This window comes from Suncus etruscus, chromosome 4, assembly GCF_024139225.1.
Source record: "Suncus etruscus isolate mSunEtr1 chromosome 4, mSunEtr1.pri.cur, whole genome shotgun sequence".
Taxonomy (NCBI): Eukaryota; Metazoa; Chordata; class Mammalia; order Eulipotyphla; family Soricidae; genus Suncus; species Suncus etruscus.
This window is the reverse complement of record NC_064851.1, coordinates 163,233,126-163,257,353: the sequence shown is the minus strand read 5'-3', so window position 1 is coordinate 163,257,353 and position 24,228 is coordinate 163,233,126. Positions and strand designations below refer to the sequence as shown.

The 24,228-nt window shown below is 39.4% G+C and overlaps 1 protein-coding gene across 1 annotated transcript; it reads left to right on the top strand.

Annotated features, from left to right (window-relative positions):
- The first annotated feature begins 1,116 nt into the window (after positions 1–1,116).
- FAM170A (family with sequence similarity 170 member A) lies at positions 1,117–20,095 on the top strand. The gene is made up of 3 exons (XM_049772734.1): positions 1,117–1,186; positions 18,461–18,601; positions 19,293–20,095. Exons 1-3 carry the CDS (start codon positions 1,117–1,119, stop codon positions 20,093–20,095), a joined length of 1,014 nt encoding a protein of 337 aa, XP_049628691.1.
- Positions 20,096–24,228: the final 4,133 nt, after the last annotated feature.

The following is a 24,228-nucleotide window of genomic DNA, read 5'->3' as shown; positions in this document are numbered from 1 at the left end:
TGAGATAAATATATGGTGAGATAGAGGTGTTTCTGTTTTAAAATTAACATTTAATCTTTAGGTCACTGTTGATTCTCATGTAGTTGTAAACAGTAATACAAAGATATCCTATTGAAAACCTGACCTCAATCTCTTTCTTATCTCCTACCCACTGTAGATTGGAATTACATCTTATGAAGGAGCTATTGTATGTTGTCACAATAAGGATTTTAACATAGTAAAATCCACACACAAAACAGTTCAGTCCCCACAAGCAGTTCCCCCTGATGCTTTTTTATTTTGCAGCCACACCTACTCTCACCAATTAAGATTCTGCACTCCCTAATATGAACAATTAAGCTTCATTAAAAAGGGAATCAATTTGTGTGCTTTTGTTGTGATGTGATAGGAATAGGAGAACTTCTTAAGTCACAGAAATATAATCAAGTAATTCCAAATAACGAAAAATTTTGTAGCAGAAATACATGGATTTCCTCTAGAGAATTTAGAAAGTTCTCTCCAGGGATCCCGAGATGACATTCTCTGAATTAACTGTTACCTCCACCGTAGGGTGAAGAGAGAGGATGTAATTTCCCAAATGCTTCTTCCATGAGTTTCTGCTCAAGTGTGTTCACATTTCTAAGTACTTTGGAATTTTAGAAATAAAAGCCATGGTTTTCAGTATACTCTTCCTGCTATGTTCCTCTTTTTGTGGGTGAGCCTTCTCACCTCTTAGATGCAGAAAGGAAAGGGAGAAATGGAAACAAACTAAAAAACACAAATAGTTTAAACTATTCCACAGTCTTTGGAAGAGAGGTTGTCTGGGTAAAAGGAATTGTTTGGAAGATGAGGTCTGGGCATTTGCAGAGACTGTTTTGGACCTAGCTCCACAGAATTCTGTGATGTCATCATGAGGTAAGATGGGCTTAGTGGGCGTGGCGACCTTTGACCTTTAACAGTCCTGCGCTGTAGTGAGCGCTGTGGGCAGTGCTGCTGGTATAAGTTCTCAGCCCTTTCGGCGACATGGCCATTTTTATTTGTAGTTGATCAATGGAACAAATTCATAAGAGCCAAGAAGTGTGAACCTGTAGAGAAACAAGAGAGGTGTGGGCGTCTTTAAAGGGACTAATCGGCACCATGAAACGGGGACAAAAGCGAAAACATTTGGAAAATAAAGAATCGCAGCAAAATGTAGACAAGGGAGGAGGTATGTGTTGGGTGACCTGTCTGGGTTACCAAGGTGACCAGCTTATTCACATTCTCTAAGGAGGAGACAGGAAGAAAGAGCCATCTAGAAGTAGGGAGCAAAGCCAGTTAATGGCTAAGGTGTCAAATCCATCCTGACTTGGCGGTGGAGGGTTGTAGCACAGAAATTCCAGAAGTCCCCACTTGACTATGTCCAGGCCTTACCTCTGATCTATGCTTTTGGAGGTTCCATATCAGTGATGGGGTCCACTGAGTGCAAAGCAAGTTCTCTGCTTTATGGACTATGTCTCTAGCCCTTCTCTTCATTTGATCATTTCTTAGGGTTACTGGCTGTGACTTGAAGGCTCTGAAAGAGACCCATGGATTACGTGGACTTTTTTGCTAAAGAAGAAAAAAACCTCAGAGTTAAGGCTTGGTTGAAAAGTTTATTGAGGCATGATGTATCCATTGGAACATAGGTGGGGAGTTGGTTTTATAATGGCATTATGTAGGAAACCTAGATAATTTATTTTCTCTACTGGAGGAATTTACCAGTTGATCCATGTTGAGTTATTGCTGCCATTGGGGTAACTTCCCAGAGCAGGGCAATGGAGGGGCAGGGCCTTCCAGACATTGGTGGGGCTAATCATGTCAGGACCCAGGAAGTAGGCACAGACTTTCCAGGCTGTGTTCTGTTTTGTGATTACTTGCTTTGGTGTGGAGAGCAGGGGAGTGGGCAGGCAGAGGAGACAGGATAGAACATAATATATCCCGGAGAGGCTGCCAGCAGTTTCCTAAGGTAGAGGGAGCTGGATTCAGTAGCATGTATAACTTGTGTGTATGTGTGTATATGTGGTGGGAAGTGGTGCAGAGGATTCAGGTGACTCATCAAATGTCAAGTGTCTGCTAACTTTCCTGTCACTACATTTGCATTGTTATTATTGTCACTTCATAGTGGAAACTTTGTTAAGGGTCTTCCATAAAATGATCACTCAGACACCCCACATTCTTTGATGCAGAAAAACACACACCTTCTTTATTAAATCACCTAAAGTTCATGAGGGTCCTATTCATGATTTGGGGAGGGTAACTCACTTGTCATGCATGTGATTGATCCTTGGCTACGTGAGCACCACCAGCAATGATAATCTGAGCAAGAGCCGAGAGTAAACCCTGAGCACCACCATGAGTGGCTCTAAAACAAAGGAAACAAAAAAAAATCATGCTTTATTGGAATTTCAGATTTAACCAGGTGTCTGTAATTTAGTTTATTAAATATGGCTACTTTTTTTTAACATACTACCAGCCAACATATTCTATACTTATGTATTTGTATTTTTAGTTGTCATCTGGAGCCAAGGATAATGGATTGGACCTAATACATAGGAGCTATTGGTTGCTATAAAATTGAATGAATGAATGTACTCCATAACCATGAATGTTACCATGAAATTACATGGTATATTATTTCTGAGTTGCATGCATTGATGTTCCCTCAAACACATATACACACAATTCTACCATGCTCACCTCATGTATGGCACATATATCGAGCATAGTAGATAAACATCACACTGTCACCATAGTCATACTGTCATCAATTAGATCAGCTGTGTGCAAGGCAAATGCCCTACTGCTGCATCACTGCTCTGGCACCTTATCTCATATATTTAATGCTGTTGCATCTGTGCTTTGGATATAAAGCTATACTACTTCCCCCTTCACGCTATATAACCATTATATATTCATTACTTCCCTTTCTCATCATCTTGACTTCTGCCTTGGTTTCTTTTCTCTGACCTTTTCTTCCCTTGGCTCTTGAGGAAAGGATTAAATAGGCATCCCCCCTTGTAAATTACATTTCTTTTATCATTATTTTTGATCAAAGTGGATTACATATCTTTCATAGTAATATTTTAGGTACATATTAACATTGAATCAGGGAAATTCCCACCACTGAAGTTAACCTCCCTCCCCCCATTCCCAGCATGCCTCTGATACCTCCCTCCCTAACCCCCTGGGCTGCTAGTATAAGTGATCCCCTCTGTATCTAGCTTGTTGTAGATTGGGTATCGATTCTGTTGTCATTGGCTTTGGGTTTGGTGATTACATCTGATCATTTTTATAACTATTTAATGATCATACAGTTATTTGGACTTGGTACCCTCTGTTATTTTCCTTTCAATTTGAGGGCAGAGCGAGATGGTTATGTGGTTCTGTTTGAAAAAAAAAAAGAAGAAAAGTGCAAAAAAAGAAAAGAAAGAAATAGAATGGGTTAAAAATGCCATAGGCCAAAAGTGGGCAGAGTCCTTCTAGAGGATCTAAACATCCATTTTGAGAGAAGAAAGGGAAAAAGGATGAGGATCACCACAGCAATACAAAAAGAAAAATCAAACAAGAAATCCAATGAGCACTTCAGTAATAGACACATGCACCACACAATAAATTACATTTCTTAATACAATTATTTTATATACCATGGATAAATTAGATTACCCTATGTTTATCTTTCTTCTTCTGGCTTGCTTTACTCAACATATGTTCCATTTCAACCAGATTATAAAAAACTGCATAATTTCATAATTCCTTGCAGCTACATAGTAGTCTATTGTGTATATATGCCACATCTTCATAATTCATTTATCTGTCATTATACATCTAGGTTGGTTCTGTGTATTAGATATTGTACTCATTACAGAAATGAGTAATGGTGTGCATATATAGGAATGTTTTAGAGTCCTGGGGATAGATACCCAAAAGTAGAAATGTTGCTCAATTCTAAGTTTACTGAAGACTATACCATTTTTTCCACTGGGTTTGAACCAGAGAACATTCCTACCCACTGTAGATGAGTTTCTTTTTCCACACATCCCAGGAAGCACTCATTGTTCATACTAATTTTAGTATGTACCATTCTCACTGATGCGAGATGATATCTCACTGTTGTCTGGATTTGGATTCACCTTAGATAAATGATGCTGAACACTTACTTTTTCATGTGTCTATAGGTGTCCATTTGTCTTTTCTGACAAGTGTCTGTTCATTTCCTCTCCCCATTTTTATAGGGTCTTTGGATTTGTTTAGTTAATCTTGGTTAATATTTTATATACTTGGATATTAAGCCCTTATGTGAAGTTTTGAATATGAATGATTTTTCTCATTCACTTAGCTGTCTTTTAATTTTAGCCATGCTCATTTGCCATGCAGAAACTCTTTTTGTTTTTGTTTTTAAATATAAAATCTTTATTTAAGCAGCATGATTACAAGCATGATTGTCGTTGGGTTTCTGTCATAAACAGAACACCCCCCTGCAACAGTGCAACATTCCCACCACCAATGCCACCCCTCCCTTTCCCCATACCTGCCTGTATTCGAGACAGGCATTCTACTTGTCACACTCATTAACTTTGTCATGCTAGTTATTAGTGTAGTGCATTTCCCTAAATGCATTTACCCACTCTTTGTGGTGAGCTTCATATTGTGAATTGGTCCTTCCAGATCTCATATCTATTATCTCTGAGCATTATTACAATAACATATATTTTAATTTTAATATTTTTTATTTAAACACTTTGATTACAAGCATGATTGTAGTTGGGTTTCAGTCATATAAAGAACACCCAACTTCACCAGTGCAACATTCCCATCACCAATGTCCCAAATCTCCTTCCTCCACTCCAGCCTATATTTGAGACAGGTTTTCTATTTCCCTCATTCATTCATATTGTTATGATAATTGTCAGTATAGTTATTTCTTTAATTGCACTCACCACTTTTTGTGGTGAGCTTCATAATCATGAGCTGGACCTACCAGTCCTTGTCATTTTTGTCTCTGAGAATTATTGCAAAAATGTCTTTTATTTTTCTTAAAACTCTTAAATGAGTGAAACTATTCTATGTCTATCTCTCTCCCTCTGGCTTATTTCACTCAGCATAATAGATTCCAAGTATTTCCATGTATAGGAAAATTTCATGACTTCATCTCTCCTGACAGCTGCATAATATTCCATTGTATATATGTACCATAGTTTCTTTAGCCATTTATCTGTTGAAGAGCATCTTGGTTGTTTCCAGGGTCTGGCTGTTGTAATGAATGTAGGTTGCAATGAATATAGTTGTGAGAAAGGGATTTATGTATTTTATTTTTGTGTTCCTAAGGTATATCCCTAGGAGTTGAATAGCTGGATTATATGGGATATCAATTTCCATTTTTTTGAGGAATCTACATATGATTTTCAATAAAAGTTGGACTAGATTGCATTCCCACCAGCAGTGAATAAGAGTTTCTTTCTCTCCACATACCTGTCAGCACTACTTGTTCTCATTCTTTGTGATGTGTGTGAATCTCTGTGGCATGAGATGGTACCTCATAGTTGTTTTGATTTGCATCTACCTGATGATTAGTCATGTGGAGCATTTTTTTCATGTGTCTTTTGGCCATTTGTATTTCTTCTTTGACAAAGTATATTCATTTCTCTCCATTTTTTGATGGGATTAGATGCTTTTTATATTGTAAAGTTCTGTCAGTGCCTTGTATATTTTGGATATTAGCCCCTTATCTTATGAGTATTGGGTGAATATATTCTCTAATTCAGTGGGTGGCTCTTGTATTCTAGGCACTATATCTTTTGAGGTGCAGAAGCTTCTCAGCTTGTATATTCCCATCTGATTATCTCTGCTTCCAATTATTTGGAGAGTGTTGTTTCCTCCTTGAAGATGCCTTTAGTCTCAATGTCATGGAGTGTCTGATATCAAACCTTTAATCCATTTGGATTTTAGTTTCGTACATGGTGTTAGCTGAGTTTGCTTTTTCTTGAAAGTGGCTAACCAGTTGTGCCAAACCAATTATTGAAGAGGCTTTCCTTGCTCTATTTAGGATTTCTTGTCCCTTTATCAAAAAGTTAGGGAAGTGATTGTATTCTGAGTACTCAATCCTATTCCATTGATCTGAGGATCTGTCTTTATTCTAATACTGTTATGATAACTATTGCTTTGTAATACAGTTTAAAGTTGGGGAAAGTAATATCTCCCATATTCCTTTTCCCAAGGATTTCTTTAGCTATTTGTGGATCCTTTTGTTCCAAATGAATTTCGGAAGTGTTTGATACACTTCTTTGAATGATGTCATGGGTATCTTTAGAGGGATTGCATTAAATCTTTGGGGAGTATTGCCATTTTAATGATATATATCCTGCCAATCCATGGGTAGAGTATGTGTTTCCATTTCCATGTGTCCTCTCTTATTTGTTGAAGCAGGGTTTTATAGGTTTCTTTGTATAGATTCTTCATGTCTTTAGTCAAGTTGACTCCAAGATATTTGAGTTTGTGTGGCACTAATGTGAATGGGGCTGTTTTCTTAATGACCATTTCTTTCCTATCATTATTGGTGTATAAAAAGGCCATTAATTTTTGTGCATTAATTTTGTAGCCTGCCACATTTTTATATGAATCTATTGTTTCTATAAGCTTTTTGGTAGAGTCTTTAGGATTTTCTAAATATAGTATCATGTCATCTAAACAGTGAGAGTTTGACTTCTTCCTTTCCTATCTGGATGCCCTTGATATTCTTTTCTTGCCTAATCGCTATAGCAAGTACTTCCAGTTCTATGTTGAAAGGAGTGGTGAGAGAGGAGAGCTTTGTCTTTTACTAGAATTTAGAGGAAATGTTTTTATTTTTTTTCCTTTGAGGATAGTATTTGCCATTGTTTTGTTGTAGATGGCCTTAAATGTCTTGAGAAAGGTTCCTTTCATTTCCATCTTGCTGAGAGTTTTTTTTTTTATCAAGAATGGGTGTTGGCTCCACCCGACTATTTCTAAAGACATAAAAGGGACATGTGTATCTCTTTTGTATATCTTAGATGTATTCTCTTAGCATCTATAATTCTTTTTTAAGATCCTCTTATATAGTGGCAATTTTGCCCACTGTTTTTTTTTTTTGTTTGTTTTTTTTCCCTCCTTTGGTATCTGTTCAATAAGGAATTCTGATAGAATAGTCTCTCTGTATAGAATTCATATTAGAATCAAGTTACAGGGAATGTTGGACTTGTTCCTTCGACCTTCAGATGTACCAATAATACATTATGGTGCTGTTCCTCTTTTTCATAGGCACATTAAAATGGGAAATTATTACATTATGCAATCAAGTTATTATCTAATAGAGATGGAAACACAATTTTTGTAATGCAGTTAGGCCTTATGCCCTGAATATTGTCATAATAACTTGGCTCAGGCCTCAGAAGAATGAGCATTGTCTATACACCCCTGAACCCTGTGTACCATTTATGGAAACAACCACAATTGTCTATAATATTACCAGGAAGTAAAACTATACCACGGAAGACCCTACTACTGCTCTGGTATTGACTTACTCCAAAGAGTAACACCCAGACAACTTATCAACTGCAACAACCTGCTTTCAGGGCAGGTGTCTCCTCATCTAATGGTGAAGTGAAACTAGAGGATGCTCCACATCAACCTGACTTGATGAAGGAAATGCACAGAAACCAGAATCTTTATATACAGGAACTTGGCACCAGCAACAGCTAATGTGTGAAAAAGTTTCGCCGGGACCACGGAGAATGACTCAGGGGTTGGGAAGCCTGGTATGCCTGGAGCCCAGAGTCAGTCTTATGCCAGAAAGCTTTAGGGGTGAGGCACTTCAGGGGTGAGGCCTCCTTGTAATTAGACAAAGGCTTTTTTTTCCATTTTCCCCATATTTTGCTGTGCCTATGCATACAGTGGCAATTGCCACTTTCACACTGTTACTACTGTATTTTTTTAACACTTATCCTTTAAGAAAGAAAGAAACAAAAACAGCTTACTAAAATTAAAAAATATATAACTGTAGTAACATGCCTGTCTTGAATTCAGGCAGGGGATATGAAGGAGGGAGGGGGCATTGTTGGTAGGAATGTTGCACTGGTGAAGGGGGGGTGTTCTGTTTATGACTGAAACCCAACTACAATCATGTTTGTAATCACGGTGCTTAAATAAAGAATCTATATTAAAAAAAAGAATGGGTGTTGGACCTTATCAAATGCTTTCTCTGCATCTATTGATATGATAATGTGATTTTTTTCTTGTTGTTGATGTTGTGTATGTTGATAGATTTATAGATATTAAATCATCTTTGCATTCCTGGGATGAAACCTACTTTTTCGTAGTGAATGACCTTCTTGATGAGGCATTGGATCCTATTTGTCAGGAATTTGTTGAGGATCTTTGCATCTGTGTTCATTAGGGATATTGGTTTGTAATTTTCTTTTTGGCAGCAGCTCTGTCTGATTTTGGTATCAAGGTGTGTTGGCTTCAAAAAAGCTATTTGGAAGTGTTCCCATTTTTTCAATTTCATGAAAGAGCCTGACCAGGATTGGTAGTAGTTCCTACTGAAAATTTGAAAAGAATTCATTAGTGAATCCAACTGGGCCTGGGCTTTTGTTTTTGGGCAGACATTTGATTACTCTTTTAATTTCTCAATAGTTATGGGGGTGTTTAGATATGCTACATACTCCTTATTCAACCATGGAAAGTTATAATAGTCCAATAATTTATCCATTTCTTCCAGGATCTCATGTTTTGTGGCATAGAGTTTCTCAAAGTAGTCTCTGATTACCCTTTGAATCTCTGCAATATCTGTAGTGATCTCCCCCTTTTTATTTCTAATGTGGATTATAAAGTTTCTCTCTCTTTCTTTGTGAGTTTTGCCAATGGTCTATCAATCTTGTTTATTTTTTCAAAGAACCAAGTTCTGCTTTTGTTGATCGTTCGGATTGTTTTTGGGGTTTCTACTTCATTGATTTCTGCTCTCAGCTTTGTTATTTTCTTCTGCCTCCCTATTTTTGGTTCCTTTTGTCGAGCACTTTCTAATTCTTCTTTTTTTTATTAATAATGATTTTTAACATAATTTTTATTTTGATCATAGTGGCTTACATATTGTTGACAATAATATTTTAGGTACATATTTACATAAAATCAGGGGGGAGTCCTATCACCGGTTTGTCTTCCCTACTCTTCCGTTTTAGTCCTACCTTCCATATCCTCTTCCCTCACCCCCAGGGCTGCTAGAGTATGTGGTCCCCTCTGTACCTATCCTATTACTTCGTAGTCTTACACCTGTTTGGTCCTGATGCCTCCTTTATTTCCCCCTCTAATTGGGGGGGCAGGACTAGCTAGTTCAAGTTATGTGGTTTTGTTTGAAGAGGAGAAAAATAATAAAATGGGGTAAAAGTCTAATTCGCCCGGAATAAGCAGAATTCTTCTAGAGGCTCTCGCCATCGGTTTGAGAGACGAAGGAGAAAAAGAAGGTGAAACAGTCCACCCCTACGAAATGAAGTGTCAAATATCTATTAAGAGTTCCAACAATAACGCTAAGCACCCCATAAACAGAACAAAACAAACAAACAAAGAAACAATTAAACAAACAAAAAATGCCGTGGTCTTGAGAAAGGCATTATGGCAGAGCCCATGAAGAGGGAAAAGAAGGGGCCAGAGAGATCACATGGAGGCAAGGCGTCTGCCTTTCATGCAGGAGGTCATTGGCTCGAATCTCTGTGCCCCACATGGTCCCTCGTGCCCGCCAGGAGCAATCTCTGAGCCCGGAGCCAGGCATAATCCCTGAGCACTGCCGGGTGCCACCCAGAAATCTGAAAAGAAGAAAAAAAAAAGGAGAAAAAAAGATAAGTGGGGGGGCAATAACTTCAATAACCACACTAAAACAAAGAAATCGATCAAAAATAGATAGGTAAATAAAAATAATAATAGTATATGAAGATAAAAAGTAATATATGAAAAATAAACAATGTGGTTTTTTTTTCCCTCCTGCCCAGGCACAGTAAATATTGGGGTCATTCAAAAAGGGATTCACATGGCCTAAGAGATATGGGGTTTCTCCGCCTTTGGAGTATATTGTCATGGGATCAACTATAGACTCTGTTCATGATCCTTTATTCTCCCGGTGGTGCATTTGTGGAGTTTGGGAGGCTTCTGCTCCGTCCTGGGTGTTATAGTGAGACCTCTGTATCTAGAGATCTCAGTATCTGCACAGTTACAGGGGTGGGACTTATGATGAAGTCAGTCTTTGTGGTTGTAGAAGTTCTGTTCCCTCAGTGTCACTCCAGTCCATCTTCTGTGGTTGGTGGTCTTGGTCTTGGCACTAACCCTGGGATGGCACCTAGGATAACGCCTTTCCTTGCGTTTCCAGAAGCCCCATTCCGTTACAGTTGTCTCTGCCAGACCTTTGGAACTGGGGATCATGGTTGTTGTGCAGGTCTTAGCTCAAACCCTAGGCTAGGGCTTTTTTATTGGTCCCAAGATATATACAGTCTGGTCATGGTTCTAGCAGCCAGTCCTCTGTAAATCGCGTTTTTGGCTTCTGGACCTACCAGCGGGTGACAAATCTTCTGATTTTGTCTTATCGGTGGCTGGTAGGGCAGGATAACCTGCTCTTAAATCAAGTTGTTCCCCTTTTCCTCGGTGTCAGGATATCGTATTAGAACTGGCACTCGTTGGTGTTCCAGCAGTAATAAGGTTGTTCCGGATGGGGTTTGTTACCTGCAGCTGTTGTGAAGGACTGGAGCACTTTCTAATTCTATGAGCTGCATCATTAAGCTATTCAGGTATGCTCCTTCTTCTTTCCTGATATGTGCTTGCAAAGATATACGTTTTTTTCTCAGTACTGATTTTGCTGTGCCCCATAGATTCTGATAGTTTGTGTCTTCATTGTCATTTGTTCCAGGAAAGTTTTGATTTCCTCTTTGAATTTATCTCGGACCCACTTGTTGTTCAATAGCAGACTGTTTAATTTCCAGTTGTTAAAATTCTTCTGTGTCCTTTTGAAGTTTACATATAATTTCAGATACTTGTGGTCAGTGAAGGTAACCTGCAAAATTTTTATTCTCTTGATTTTATGGAGATATGTTTTATGTACCAGCATGTGTTCTATCCTGGAGAACAACCCATGTACATCAGAGAAGAAAGTGTATTCAGGTTTCTGGGGATGGAGTGTCCTATATATATCTACTAGGCCTCTTTCTTCCATTTACCTTTTCAGAGCTAGTCTATTTATGTTGGGTTTTAGTCTGGTTGACCTATCAAGTGTTGACAGGGCTGTGTTGACATTTCCCACAAGTATTGTGCTATTATTGATGTCCTCTTTCAAATTTGTCAGTAATTGTATGAGCTATTTTGCTGGTCTCTCATTGGGTGCATATATGTTTAGTAGTCTGATTTCTTTCTGTTGCACATATCCCTTGATTAGTACGTAGTGTCCATCTAAGTCCCTCACAACTTTTCTGAGTCTAATTTGTGTTGTCTGATATTAATATGGCCACCCCAGTTTTTAAGTGTGTCCCAACCACCACCATTTGATCCCCAGCCTATCAACATATTATGCCCATTTCAAGTTTATATTGTTAGAGTTTGCATCTCTTATTACCATTGTTGTTGAATTTGATTTGTATATTTGGTTCTGTCCTTTTTTTTTCTCCACCAATGTACTTAAGACCTCATGGCTTCTGGCCCCCATTCTTTCATATTTGACTTTCTCCTCTTCCACTCAGTTTCTTTCCTTCCCCTCGCTATACTCTGGGGCCAAGGCTGGAATAAACTTTTTAATTTTATGTAAACACATTTGTTAATTTTATTTTGTGACCTTTGCCAGAGGTATCAGATCATCAAAGACAGCTTTGAGGTACAAATCGTGGTGTATTCTGCTTAAGTTTTCCTCATTGTACTTTCTAGTTCCAGGTTGGAGCTCTAGGTCTTTGATCCACTTTGCATGAACTTTGGTGTAAGGTGTAAAACACAGATTGATTTTTAATATCTTGCATGTAGTTATCTAGTTTTCACAGCATCATTTATTGAAGCTATTTTTTACTTAATTTTATATTCTCAGATCATTTATCAAAAATTAATTGTTCATTGGGGCTGGAGCAATAGCACATTGGTAGAATGTTTTTCTTCACATCTCCAACCCCAATGGACCCCGGTTTGATCCCTGGCATCTCATATAGTCCCCGCATCTGCCAGAAGTAATTTCTGAGCACAGACAGAGTGTAACCCAAAAACAAACAAGACAAAACAAAAAAAAACCCTGTTCATATATATGAGATTTCGACCTTGGTCAGAGTCTATCTTTATTCCAGTTCCAGGCAGTTTTGATCACTATTGCTTTATAATATAGTTCCAAATTAGGGTAATGAGATACCTCTGTATTTCTTACTTTTCAATTAGGCTTTGACTATTCATAGTTTCTGTTGTAGAGTCACATTTTTTTGAGGAAAAATGCATTTATTGAGCAACAAAATAGTACAGGAAGTTCTCAGCTTCCTAAATGTATTGTCACAATTAATAGAAGCACTTCTGGGGACTGTGAATTTTCTTGGGTGGGGAGAGAAATGGGTGGTCAAAATGAGATATCAGGAGAGAATGCAACATCATTAATAAGACACTAATAGCATACTCTTTTTTTTTTTCTGGGTTTCTTTTTTTTTTTTTTTTTTTAATTTTTTTTTTATTTAAACACCTTGATTACATACATGATTGTGTTTGGGTTTCAGTCATAAAAGGAACACCACCCATCACCAGTGCAACATTCCCATCACCCAAGTCCCAAATCACCCTCCTCCCCACCCAACCCCCGCCTGTACCCTAAACAGGCTCTACATTTCCCTCATACATTCTCAATATTAGGACAGTTCAAAATGTAGTTATTTCTCTAACTAAACTCATCACGCTTTGTGGTGAGCTTCCTGAGGTGAGCTGGAACTTCCAGCTCTTTTCTCTTTTGTGTCTGAAAATTATTATTACAAGGGTGTCTTTCATTTTTCTTAAAACCCATAGATGAGTGAGACCATTCTGCGTTTTTCTCTCTCTCTCTGACTTATTTCACTCAGCATAATAGATTCCATGTACATCCATGTATAGGAAAATTTCATGACTTCATCTCTCCTGACAGCTGCATAATATTCCATTGTGTATATGTACCACAGTTTCTTTAGCCATTCATCTGTTGAAGGGCATCTTGGTTGTTTCCAGAGTCTTGCTATGGTAAATAGAGCTGCAATGAATATAGGTGTAAGGAAGGGGTTTTTGTATTGTATTTTTGTGTTCCTAGGGTATATTCCTAGGAGTGGTATAGCTGGATCGTATGGGAGCTCGATTTCCAGTTTTTGGAGGAATCTCCATATCGCTTTCCATAAAGGTTGAACTAGACAGCATTCCCACCAGCAGTGGATAAGAGTTCCTTTCTCTCCACATCCCCGCCAACACTGTTTATTCTCATTCTTTGTGATGTGTGCCATTCTCTGGGGTGTGAGGTGGTATCTCATCGTTGTTTTGATTTGCATCTCCCTGATGATTAGTGATGTGGAACATTTTTTCATGTGTCTTTTGGCCATGCGTATTTCTTCTTTGTCAAAGTGTCTGTTCATTTCTTCTCCCCATTTTTTGATGGGGTTAGATGTTTTTTTCTTGTAAAGTTCTGTCAGTGCCTTGTATATTTTGGAGATTAGCCCCTTATCTGATGGGTATTGGGTGAATAGTTTCTCCCACTCAGTGGGTGGCTCTTGTATCCTGGGCACTATTTCCTTTGAGGTGCAGAAGCTTCTCATCTTAATATATTCCCATCTGTTAATCTCTGCTTTCACTTGCTTGGAGAGTGCAGTTTCCTCCTTGAAGATGCCTGTAATGTCCTGTAGTGTTTTGCCTATGTGCTGTTCTATATATCTTATGGTTTTGGGGCTGATATCGAGGTCTTTAATCCATTTGGATTTTACCTTTGTACATGATGTTAGCTGGGGGTCTAAGTTTAATTTTTTGCAAGTGGCTATCCAATTGTGCCAACACCACTTGTTGAAGAGGCTTTCCCTGCTCCATTTAGGATTTCCTGCTCCTTTATCAAAAATTAGAAGGTTGTATCTCTGGGGAACATTTTCTGAGTATTCAAGCCTATTCCACTGATCTGAGGACCTATCCTTATTCCAATACCATGCTGTTTTGATAACTGTTGCTTTGTAGTACAGTTTAAAGTTGGGAAAAGTAATTCCTCCCATATTCTTTTTCCCAATGATTGCTTTAGCTATTCGAGGGTGTTTATTGTTCCAAATGAATTTCAAAAGTGTCTGATCCACTTCTTTGAAGAATGTCATGGGTATCTTTAGAGGGATGGCATTAAATCTGTATAATGCCTTGGGGAGTATTGACATTTTGATGATGTTAATCCTGCCAATCCATGAGCAGGGTATGTGTTTCCATTTCCGTGTGTCCTCTCTTATTTCTTGGAGCAGAGTTTTATAGTTTTCTTTGTATAGGTCCTTCACATATTTAGTCAAGTTGATTCCAAGATATTTGAGTTTGTGTGGTACTATTGTGAATGGGGTTGTTTTCTTAATGTCCATTTCTTCTTTATTACTGTTGGTGTATAGAAAGGCCATTGATTTTTGTGTGTTAATTTTGTAGCCTGCCACCTTGCTATATGAGTCTATTGTTTCTAGAAGCTTTTTGATAGAGTCTTTAGGGTTTTCTAAGTAGAGTATCATGTCATCTGCAAACAGTGAGAGCTTGACTTCTTCCTTTCCTATCTGGATTCCCTTGATATCCTTTTCTTGCCTAATCGCTATAGCAAGTACTTCCAGTGCTATGTTGAATAGTGTGGTGAGAGAGGACAGCCTTGTCTTGTGCCAGAATTTAGAGGGAAGGCTTTTAGTTTTTCTCCATTGAGGATAATATTTGCCACTGGCTTGTGGTAGATGGCCTTCACTATATTGAGAAAGGTTCCCTCCATTCCCATCTTGCTGAGAGTTTTGATCAAGAATGGGTGTTGGACCTTATCAAATGCTTTCTCTGCATCTATTGATATGATCATGTGGTTTTTATTTTTCTTGTTATTGATGTTGTGTATTATGTTGATAGATTTACGGATGTTAAACCAGCCTTGCATTCCTGGGATGAAACCTACTTGATCGTAGTGGATGATCTTCTTAATGAGGCATTGAATTCTATTTGCCAGGATTTTGTTGAGGATCTTTGCATCTGCATTCATCAGTGATATTGGTCTGTAATTTTCTTTTTTGGTAGCGTCTCTGTCTGGTTTAGGTATCAAGGTGATGTTGGCTTCATAAAAGCTATTTGGGAGTGTTTCTGTTTGTTCAATTTCATGAAAGAGTCTTGCCAAGATTGGCAGTAGTTCCTCTTGGAAAGTTTGATAGAATTCATTAGTGAATCCATCTGGACCTGGGCTTTTGTTTTTCGGCAGACATTTGATTACTGTTTTAATTTCATCAATGGTGATGGGGGTGTTTAGATATGCTACATCCTCTTCCTTCAACCGTGGAAGATTATAAGAGTCCAAGAATTTATCCATTTCTTCCAGGTTCTCATTTTTAGTGGCGTAGAGTTTTTCAAAGTAGTTTCTGATTACCCTTTGAATCTCTGTCATATCAGTAGTGATCTCTCCTTTTCATTCCTGATACGAGTTATCAAGTTTCTCTCTCTCTCTTTCTTTGTTAGGTTTGCCAGTGGTCTATCAATCTTGTTTATTTTTTCAAAGAACCAACTTCTGCTTTCGTTGATCTTTCGGATTGTTTTTTGAGTTTCCACTTCGTTGATTTCTGCTCTCAGCTTTGTTATTTCCTTCTGTCTTCCTGTTCTTGGGTCCTTTTGTTGAGCATTTTCTAGTTCTATTAGCTGTGTCATTAAGCTACTCAGGTAAGCTCCTTCTTCCTTCCTGATGTGTGCTTGCAAAGCTATAAATTTTCCTCTCAGTACTGCTTTTGCTGTGTCCCATAAGTTCTGAGAGTTTGTGTCTTTATTGTCATTTGTTTCCAGGAACCTTTTGATTTCCTCCTTGATTTCATCTCGGACCCACTGGTTATTGAGCATGAGGCTGTTTAACTTCCAGGTGTTAAAGTGTTTCTTCTGAGTCCCTTTGGAGTTCACAAATAATTTCAGAGCCTTGTGGTCAGCGAAGGTAGTCTGCAAAATTTCTATCCTCTTGATCTTATGGAGGTATGTTTTATGTGCCAGCATGTAGTCTATCCTGGAGAATGTCCCATGTACATTGGAGAAGAATGTGTATCCAGGTTTCTGGGGATGGAGTGTCCTATATATATCCACTAGGCCTCTTTCTTCCATTTCTCTCCTCAGGTCTAGTATATTCTTGTTGGGTTTCAGTCTGGTTGACCTGTCCAGTGTTGACAAAGCCATGTTAAGGTCCCCCACAATTATTGTGTTGTTGTTGATATTATTTTTCAGATTTGTCAACAGTTGTATTAAATATTTTGCTGGCCCCTCATTCGGTGCATATATGTTTAGGAGAGTGAATTCTTCCTGCTCTACGTACCCCTTGATTAATATAAAATGTCCGTCTTTGTCCCTTACAACCTTCCTGAGTATAAAGTTTGCATTATCTGATATTAGTATGGCCACTCCAGCTTTTTTATGGGTGTTGTTTGCTTGGATAACTTTTCTCCAGCCTTTTATTTTGAGTCTATGTTTGTTCTGACTATTCAGGTGCGTTTCTTGTAGGCAGCAGAAGGTTGGATTGAGTTTTTTGATCCATTTAGCCACTCTGTGTCTCTTAACTGGTGCATTTAGTCCATTGACGTTGAGAGAAAGAATTGTCCTGGGATTTAACGCCATCTTTATTTCAAAATTTGGTGTGTCTTTTGGGTAGTCTTGTCTTAGATTAGGTCTTTCAGTTTTTCTTTTAAGACTGGTTTTGTGTCTATGAAGTTTCTGAGCTGTTTTTTGTCTGTGAAACCATGTATTCTTCCATCAAACCGGAAAGTGAGTTTTGCTGGGTATAGTATTCTGGGTGAAGCATTCATTTCATTCAGTCTTGTCACAATATCCCACCACTGCTTTCTGGCATTGAGCGTTTCTGGTGACAGGTCTGCTGTAAATCTCAGGGAAGCTTGCTTGAACATGATTTCCCCTTTTGATCTTGCTGTTTTCAGAATTCTGTCTCTATCTGTGGGATTTGTCATTGTGACTAGGATGTGTCTTGGGGTGGTTTTTCTGGGGTCTCTTTTGGTTGGTACTCTTCGGGCATGCAGGATTTGATCACATATATTCTTTAGCTCTGGAAGTTTCTCTTTAATGATGTTCTTGACCATTGATTCTTCCTGGAAATTTTCTTCCTGGGTCTCTGGGACTCCAATGATTCTTAAGTTGTTTCTGTTGATCTTATCATAAACTTCTATTTTCGTCTGTTCCCATTCTTTGACTAATTTTTCCATTGTCTGCTCATTTGCTTTAAGTTTTTTGTCCAATCTCTCCTGCTGTATGGAATTGTTATGTATCTCATCTTCCACAGCACCAAGTCTATTCTCAGCTTCTGATACCCTGTCCCAGAGCTTATCCATTTTGTCATTCACTTCGTTTACTGAGTTTTTCAGGCCTGTTAGTTGACATGTTATTTCAGTTTGGAGTTTTGTCATTTCTGCCTTCATATTTTCTTGGTTCTTATTAGTGTTCTGTTCAACTCGATCCATGGTTTCTTGGAGTCTGTTGAGCACCTTCCATATTGCTAGTCTAAAGTCCTTATCTGAGAGGTTGATTAGTTGTTCAGTCATTATCTGGTCCTCAGAATTGTCATCTTCATTCTCTATGTCTGATGCTGGCCTGCGCTGTTTCCCCATTGTCACATTTGTATTGTGGGTTTTTCTACGTGTTGTAGTGGTATTCATTGTCTATATGATGTAGGCAGCACACTCCTCTGGCTCCTCCCTTTCTGGATGGGCTGACTTGCCTCTAAGGGAGGGGATTCCTCCGTGGATGAAGCCTCACACTGGGTCAAATCTTAGGCCCGAGCATGCAACAGAGAAGACAGTCCAGAGAGAAATGTTTGCTTCTGTGATATAGCGCCGTTCTTAGTGTGATTTTTCCTTCTTGTTGCAATGGAGTTCTTTCCTTAGAAAGAGTGCACGGCCGCGTAGCGAAGCGGAGCGGCCGTGCTCCTCTGAGCCTCTTTTTGCCCCACTCGCAAGAGTTTCACGCAAGAGGACAGTAGACAGACATAGACAGGTCACACTCACAGTCTTTCACAGCTGAGCCCCACTGGGCCGGTGTACTTTCGCGGATTTTCCCCGCCTGGTGTCACACACAGGGAGTCAGCTTTTGCCTAATAGCATACTCTTGACCATAATTAAATACTTCAGTTTTCATCAGTAGCAGACTTCAAGTCTGTTATATTCACTGTAGGCTTATGTCAGAAACTCAGAAAGTATTCTTGGACGGATGAATGATGGACAAACATGCTCAACCCTCCATATTTCTGAGGCTCTTCTTCCTTCTTTAGGAATGTCCAAGTCCCCAGAGGAAAACTCTCAGCGTGGATCCATGGGGGTGGCCGAGGGCTGGAGCCTGGGCATCAAGGATATCTCTTCAGCCTCCGAATACTACTCCTGTGTTTCTTCTTCATGCAAATTCCTTCATGGTAGTAAGTTTCTAGGTTCCTAGAGTACACTTGGGACTTATTGGGATGATTAAAGAGTTTATAGATTCAAACAGGAAGCTGAGAGGTAAGTGGAGACATGGGAAAGCATTCTGGGAAGGAGAGAAAATCCCTGAGGGAAGTGGATATACATTCAGCATAGTAACATGTGAACCTTAATGACACCATGGTGGAAATAAAGAAGCAGTGTCTAGAATATATAGGACTTTGCAGAGTACGGCCCAAAGTGGAGCCAGATCAAGCACTTTTGGAGAACGTTTGGGGGTGGGGAGTGGTTGACCTTTGCTTTGCTTTAAGAAAGTTGAATTTTCTCAGCATAGACCCTGGTAATGGAGTGGTCCCATTATGATCTGGTCCACATCATTCATCCTATATACAACATTCCATATTCATGTGGTCTCAGCACACACAAGAAGTGCAAATGCATACATACTATCTTCTTGCACTCCAGTCCACATTGCACAGTATAACACATCCATGATATTGCACACCCACACCCTATTTTATCTCTTTCCCCACTCAATTCTTTATTACAGCCTTCATTTGACTCCCCTACCAACAGATATACAGGTGAGTTTCCACAGAGGCAGTAGTCCATGTGGACAGCCTCACTTACTGGCTTTCCCCTTCCAGCAGACCTCAGACCTCCATCTCATGTTGTTTTTTCCTTTCTCAGGAATCCGGAGATTTCATCATGGCGGCCCCCAAACTAGATCCCCCATAGGCCAGGCTCAGGAACAAGCGGAGAACAATGTTCTCCATTTCCAGCACATCTTCTTGTCCCACTCCTCCTATAAGACCTGTGTGACTTCTTTATGTGTTAACAAAGAAGAAAGTGGCATTAAAATATACTACATGAAGGTGCAAATGCAGAAAGGTGTGGCTATCTCTTGGGAGACTGAAGAGACCTTCATGTCACTTGAAAAGTATCCAAGAAGAGAAGAAAGGAACCTTCCTGAGGATGTGGGGGTATGTAATACTTCTTCTGACGTGTCCACCGGAAACCTTCTGTCTGACAGCGGGGAAGAAAAAGAGTACGAGGAAAGTACAGAGTCAGACAGCCTGCCAGGGTTACCTGATGTGGAGGAGAGGCCTAGGGCCAAGACACCTGACTGGCTGGTGACCATGGATACTGGTTTCAGGTGCATGGCTTGCTGCCGGGTCTTCTCCACTTTGGAGATCCTCCAAGAGCATGTGCAATATGGAATCAGGGAGGGCTTCAGCTGCCACATCTTTCACCTCACCATGGCACGACTGACAGGCATTGTGGAATTAAATTGCACGCAGGAGGAGGAGGATGAAAACGAGGACGAGGAGGATGAAAACGAGGACAAGGAGGACAAAGTCAAGGCGGAAGAAGAGAAAGCAAAAGAAAAGGAGACTAAGGAGGAGCCACCCACAGGGGAAACCCTTGGCGTGATGAGATCTTTGAGCCAATGTCCAGGCTGTATGTTTCATTCTCCAAAGGACAGGAAGTGAGCAGGGGCTGGGTCCACCAAGGGAGTGGGCCTTCTCCAATGCAATCTCCGATGAATGAGATTTTATGTAACTGTCTCTCCAAAGTAGGCTCACGCCTCTGCAAAGGAGAATTGAGGGCTTAGTGAGCTCAAAGAGCAACAGCAGGGGGAGGGAATAACTAGACTTCTTGCTTCTTGCCCTGTCATGTCTCAAGTCTTTAGTGTAAAAGGGAATTTCTGTAGAGATTTTCAGACCTCACAGGAAGTCATGAGAATCTTCAAGGGTCAACAAGAGTACTTTTCCTCTGTCACTAAGATATGTTTTTATTTTGGTTTCTCCATAGCATCTGAGATGGAGATGCCCCAAAGATTCTAGAAGACGGTGTAACCTTCTGTTGGGAGAGGTATGGCTCAAGGCTGCCATGCTGTTCTGAGCCTGTCATGAGAACCCAGAAGACTCTAAGTGCAGGGAGATATGATGCAGTGCTGGGTTACCAGGTGACTGCAGTGGCAACAGCTTTGGCATATCCAACACTGCAGGGGAAAAGACCTCCATGTGGAGAAAGGAACCTCTGGAGAAAGTGGAGACATTCAGGAATTTCTTCCATCTACAGGCTTGACCTTTAAGAAGAAATACTACTAGGTGTTCCTTAAGGGAACAGGGGTGGAATAAAAAAAGGAAAAGGGAATTATCAGAATCTTATTTATTGTATAGGTTTTCTGCCTGAATATTACCTGACATTGTCCTATGGGGGAAATGGGTATTTAGAGACAGAAAAACATAGAAATGAGTTTCAAAATATATGTTTTAGAACCTTTGTTTTCCCATAATTTACCTTGAGATAAACTCATTGTGGTGTGTGCATGGTTGTAATTCAAAAAGGTAATTGAACTCTATAGGGCTGGAGTGATAGCCAGTGGTAGGGTGTTTGCCTTGCAAGTGACTGATCTAGGATGGTCCTTGGTTTGATCCCTCAGCATCCCATATGGTCCCCTGAGCCAGGAGTGATTTCTGAGCGCATAGCCAGGAGTAACCACTGAGCATCACAGGGTATGGCCCAAAAAGAAAAAAAAAAGGAGCTGAACTTTTATCACTTCCTATCTGTTCCTTTTCTGATTCATTTGTTTTCTTCTTCCCAGAGAGAAGAAAAAACCATGAAAGTAGCAGCAGACAGAATTCCAGTGGTATGAAGAATAAAAAAGGACAAGTACTAAATAAAAAAACAAAAATCATATAAAATAAAAGCATTTTCCAACTCAATATTTTCTTCGATTAAATTTACCTGTCTGTCCTCCATCCACCCACTCAACCATCCATTGACTTATCCATCCATCCATCCATCCATCCATCCATCCATCCATCCATCCATCCATCCATCCATCCATCCAACCATCCATCCCTCCTCCCTCCTTCTTCTCCTTCCTCCCTCCCATCCATCTTTACCCTCTCTGTAGTGGTTTGTGAATGAGATTTTATGTAAGAATCAACTATCTTCCAACCTTTCCAGAAGCAGCAATATAGAAAAGATCCTGGATGAAAAGCTCAGGCTACTGTGTGACAGTCTTTATTTTGATCAAAGTGAATTACATATCTTTCATAGTAATATTTTAGGTACATATTAACATTGAATCAGGGAAATTCCCACCACCAAAGTTGACCATCCTCCACCCCTATTCCCAGCATGCATCCGATACCACCCTTTTTAACCCCCAGGCTGCTAGTTTAAGTGGTCTCCTCTGTATCTAGCTTGTTGTAGATTGGGTATTGATTCTGTTGTCGTTGGCTTTGGATTTGATGTTTAAGTCTGATCATTTTTATTACTATTTAATGATCATACAGTTATGTGGACTTGGTACCCTCTGTTATTTCCCTCTCAATTTGAGGGCAGTGCAAGATGGTTCCAGTTATGTGGTTCTGTTTGAAAGAAAAAAAGAAAAAAAAAAGAAATAGAATGGGGTAAAAATGCCACAGGCCAAAAGTGGGCAGAGTCCTTGTGTGACAGTATTTTTAAGGCTAGATACCACATTTCACATGAGCTCCTGAATAGTTGCACTGAGTTCACATGAAGCATTTGGGAAGTAGCAGGTATTGTGGAAACTATGTTCAGTGGATGATTATTAAAAAAACTGAGAAAGTCTGGCATGGAAGAATAAGAGTTAGTTGAGACTTCACAAGAAAGTGCAGAGCTTTCTAAGTATTAAAACTGTAGTTTTAATGTGTTTTTCCTGAGATAGTGATGCTCAAAAGGAGGCTGCCTAATAACCATCAGGAGCTCTGGGAAAAGATAAATATATTAGAAATTAGAAATAGTCCTGATATTTCTAGTTTTGTCTCTAATAAAGTCTTTAATAAATATAAATGTATTAGAAATTGTCCTGATATTCTAGTTTGGTCTCTAATAAAGTCTTATTTTAGCTTCTCAAGGTTTTGACCCTGACATCTCTGTGCTTCATCTCCCACTTTCACCAACCTCTGGGACTAAAGATTCATCTGGCTGCTAGAAATTATCCATGGTCTTCAAGGTGATGGGGGTTAGGGAGATGGTTGGGATGATAGGAGATGTATCTTTCTAATCTAAATAGGGGTTCAGCATCAGGTATTAGAAGGATTGATGGAATTGAAGGGAGATAGTTTGGAGTTAAGAAATGCTTTCGGGCCTGAAGAGATAGCTCAGCAGTGTTTGCCTTGCAAGCAGCCTATCCAAGACCAAAGGTGGTTGGTTTGAATCCCGGTGTCCCATATGGTCCCCTGTGCCTGCCAGGAGCTATTTCTGAGCAGACAGCCAGGAGTAACCTCTGAGCAATATCGGGTGTGGCCCAAAAACCAAAAAAAAAAAATGCTTTCAATTTAGTTTAAAAAGATGTATTCTCAAAGTCTCAAGGATTTACTTTCAAGATCTGTAGTGGGCTTGTTTGTTCACATAGTTGTGTGGACAGCTGATTGTGAACAGAATCAGTTTTATATTTCATGGTGGAAGTTTTCAACATTCTTCAAGTAATAACAAGCCCACTTTCTAACTGGTTTCCCATTCCCTTTGTTTGCTATAGTACCTGTACATCCACATCCTTTGCTTTGAGATGTCCAGAACTTTCTTTCCCTGTCATTCCAAAGAAGTCAGAATTTGTGGCTTCTCACCACCCCTTTGGTTTACCACTCACTACTTCTTCATATTATCACATCTTCTCTGTTCCTTCCCCTTCATTAAAATATACAATTTCCTAGCAGGAACTATCTTCTGGCCTACCTCTCTGCTTAGATCTGTTTTATTTCCTTTCCTTAGAATATTTCTTATTTTTTTTTGAAACATTGAATCATGAGTAGTTTACAAGCTGGTATAAGTATGGGTTTATAGCTTTAGATTTCTACCTGTATATGGAATTATCTACTCCCATAACCCAAGTCCAGTACCACCATCAACCCCTGTACATTTCTTCTTTCTACCCTCACCTTTCTTTCCCTCTGGTAACGATAATGGTTTTCACAGAATTGATGAGTCAGGTTTTGTTGTGTTTTGCCTGTTTGTTTGCTTTAGTTATTTATGTTCCAAATAAATAAAACATCTGGTAATTATCCTCTGTTTCTGTCAAAAGTGAGTTCAACATTTTACATGTAGGTTAAGACACTTTCTGCTACAGTGTTTGGCTACAGGGCAGAGAACTGTGAGTTGTTTGGAGCTTCTCCACACAGACAAACCCATGTGGTGAGTTAAGACCAGAGCTTCTTAATCGTTTCTCCATGGAATCCCTCTCCTGACTTTTTTCCTTCCTTTAATCCCTCTCTGTTCTATCAGTTGGCCTCTTAATCTTTGGTTTGATTTGGGGGCCATATCTCCCAATACTTAGAGATGACCCTTGAAGTGTTCATAGGGGGGGGGTGCTGGAGGGATTAAACCTGGGTCAGCCCTATGTACAAGACAAGTACTTTACCCACTGAGTCAGGTCATATGTCATCTTTCTGGTTCAGGTTTTATTGCCATGTTGCCTTATTTATGTGATTTTTTTCACCTGTGGGCTCCCTCATCATATGGTCTTTGTATAATCTGTCTCACTCTGAGAGTCCTTTAGTTGCCAACATTTCATCTATCAACAAAGAGGGTATGAATAAAGCTATCAATAAAGCGGCTTGTCTTATGAATTTACATGATGGTTAAATAT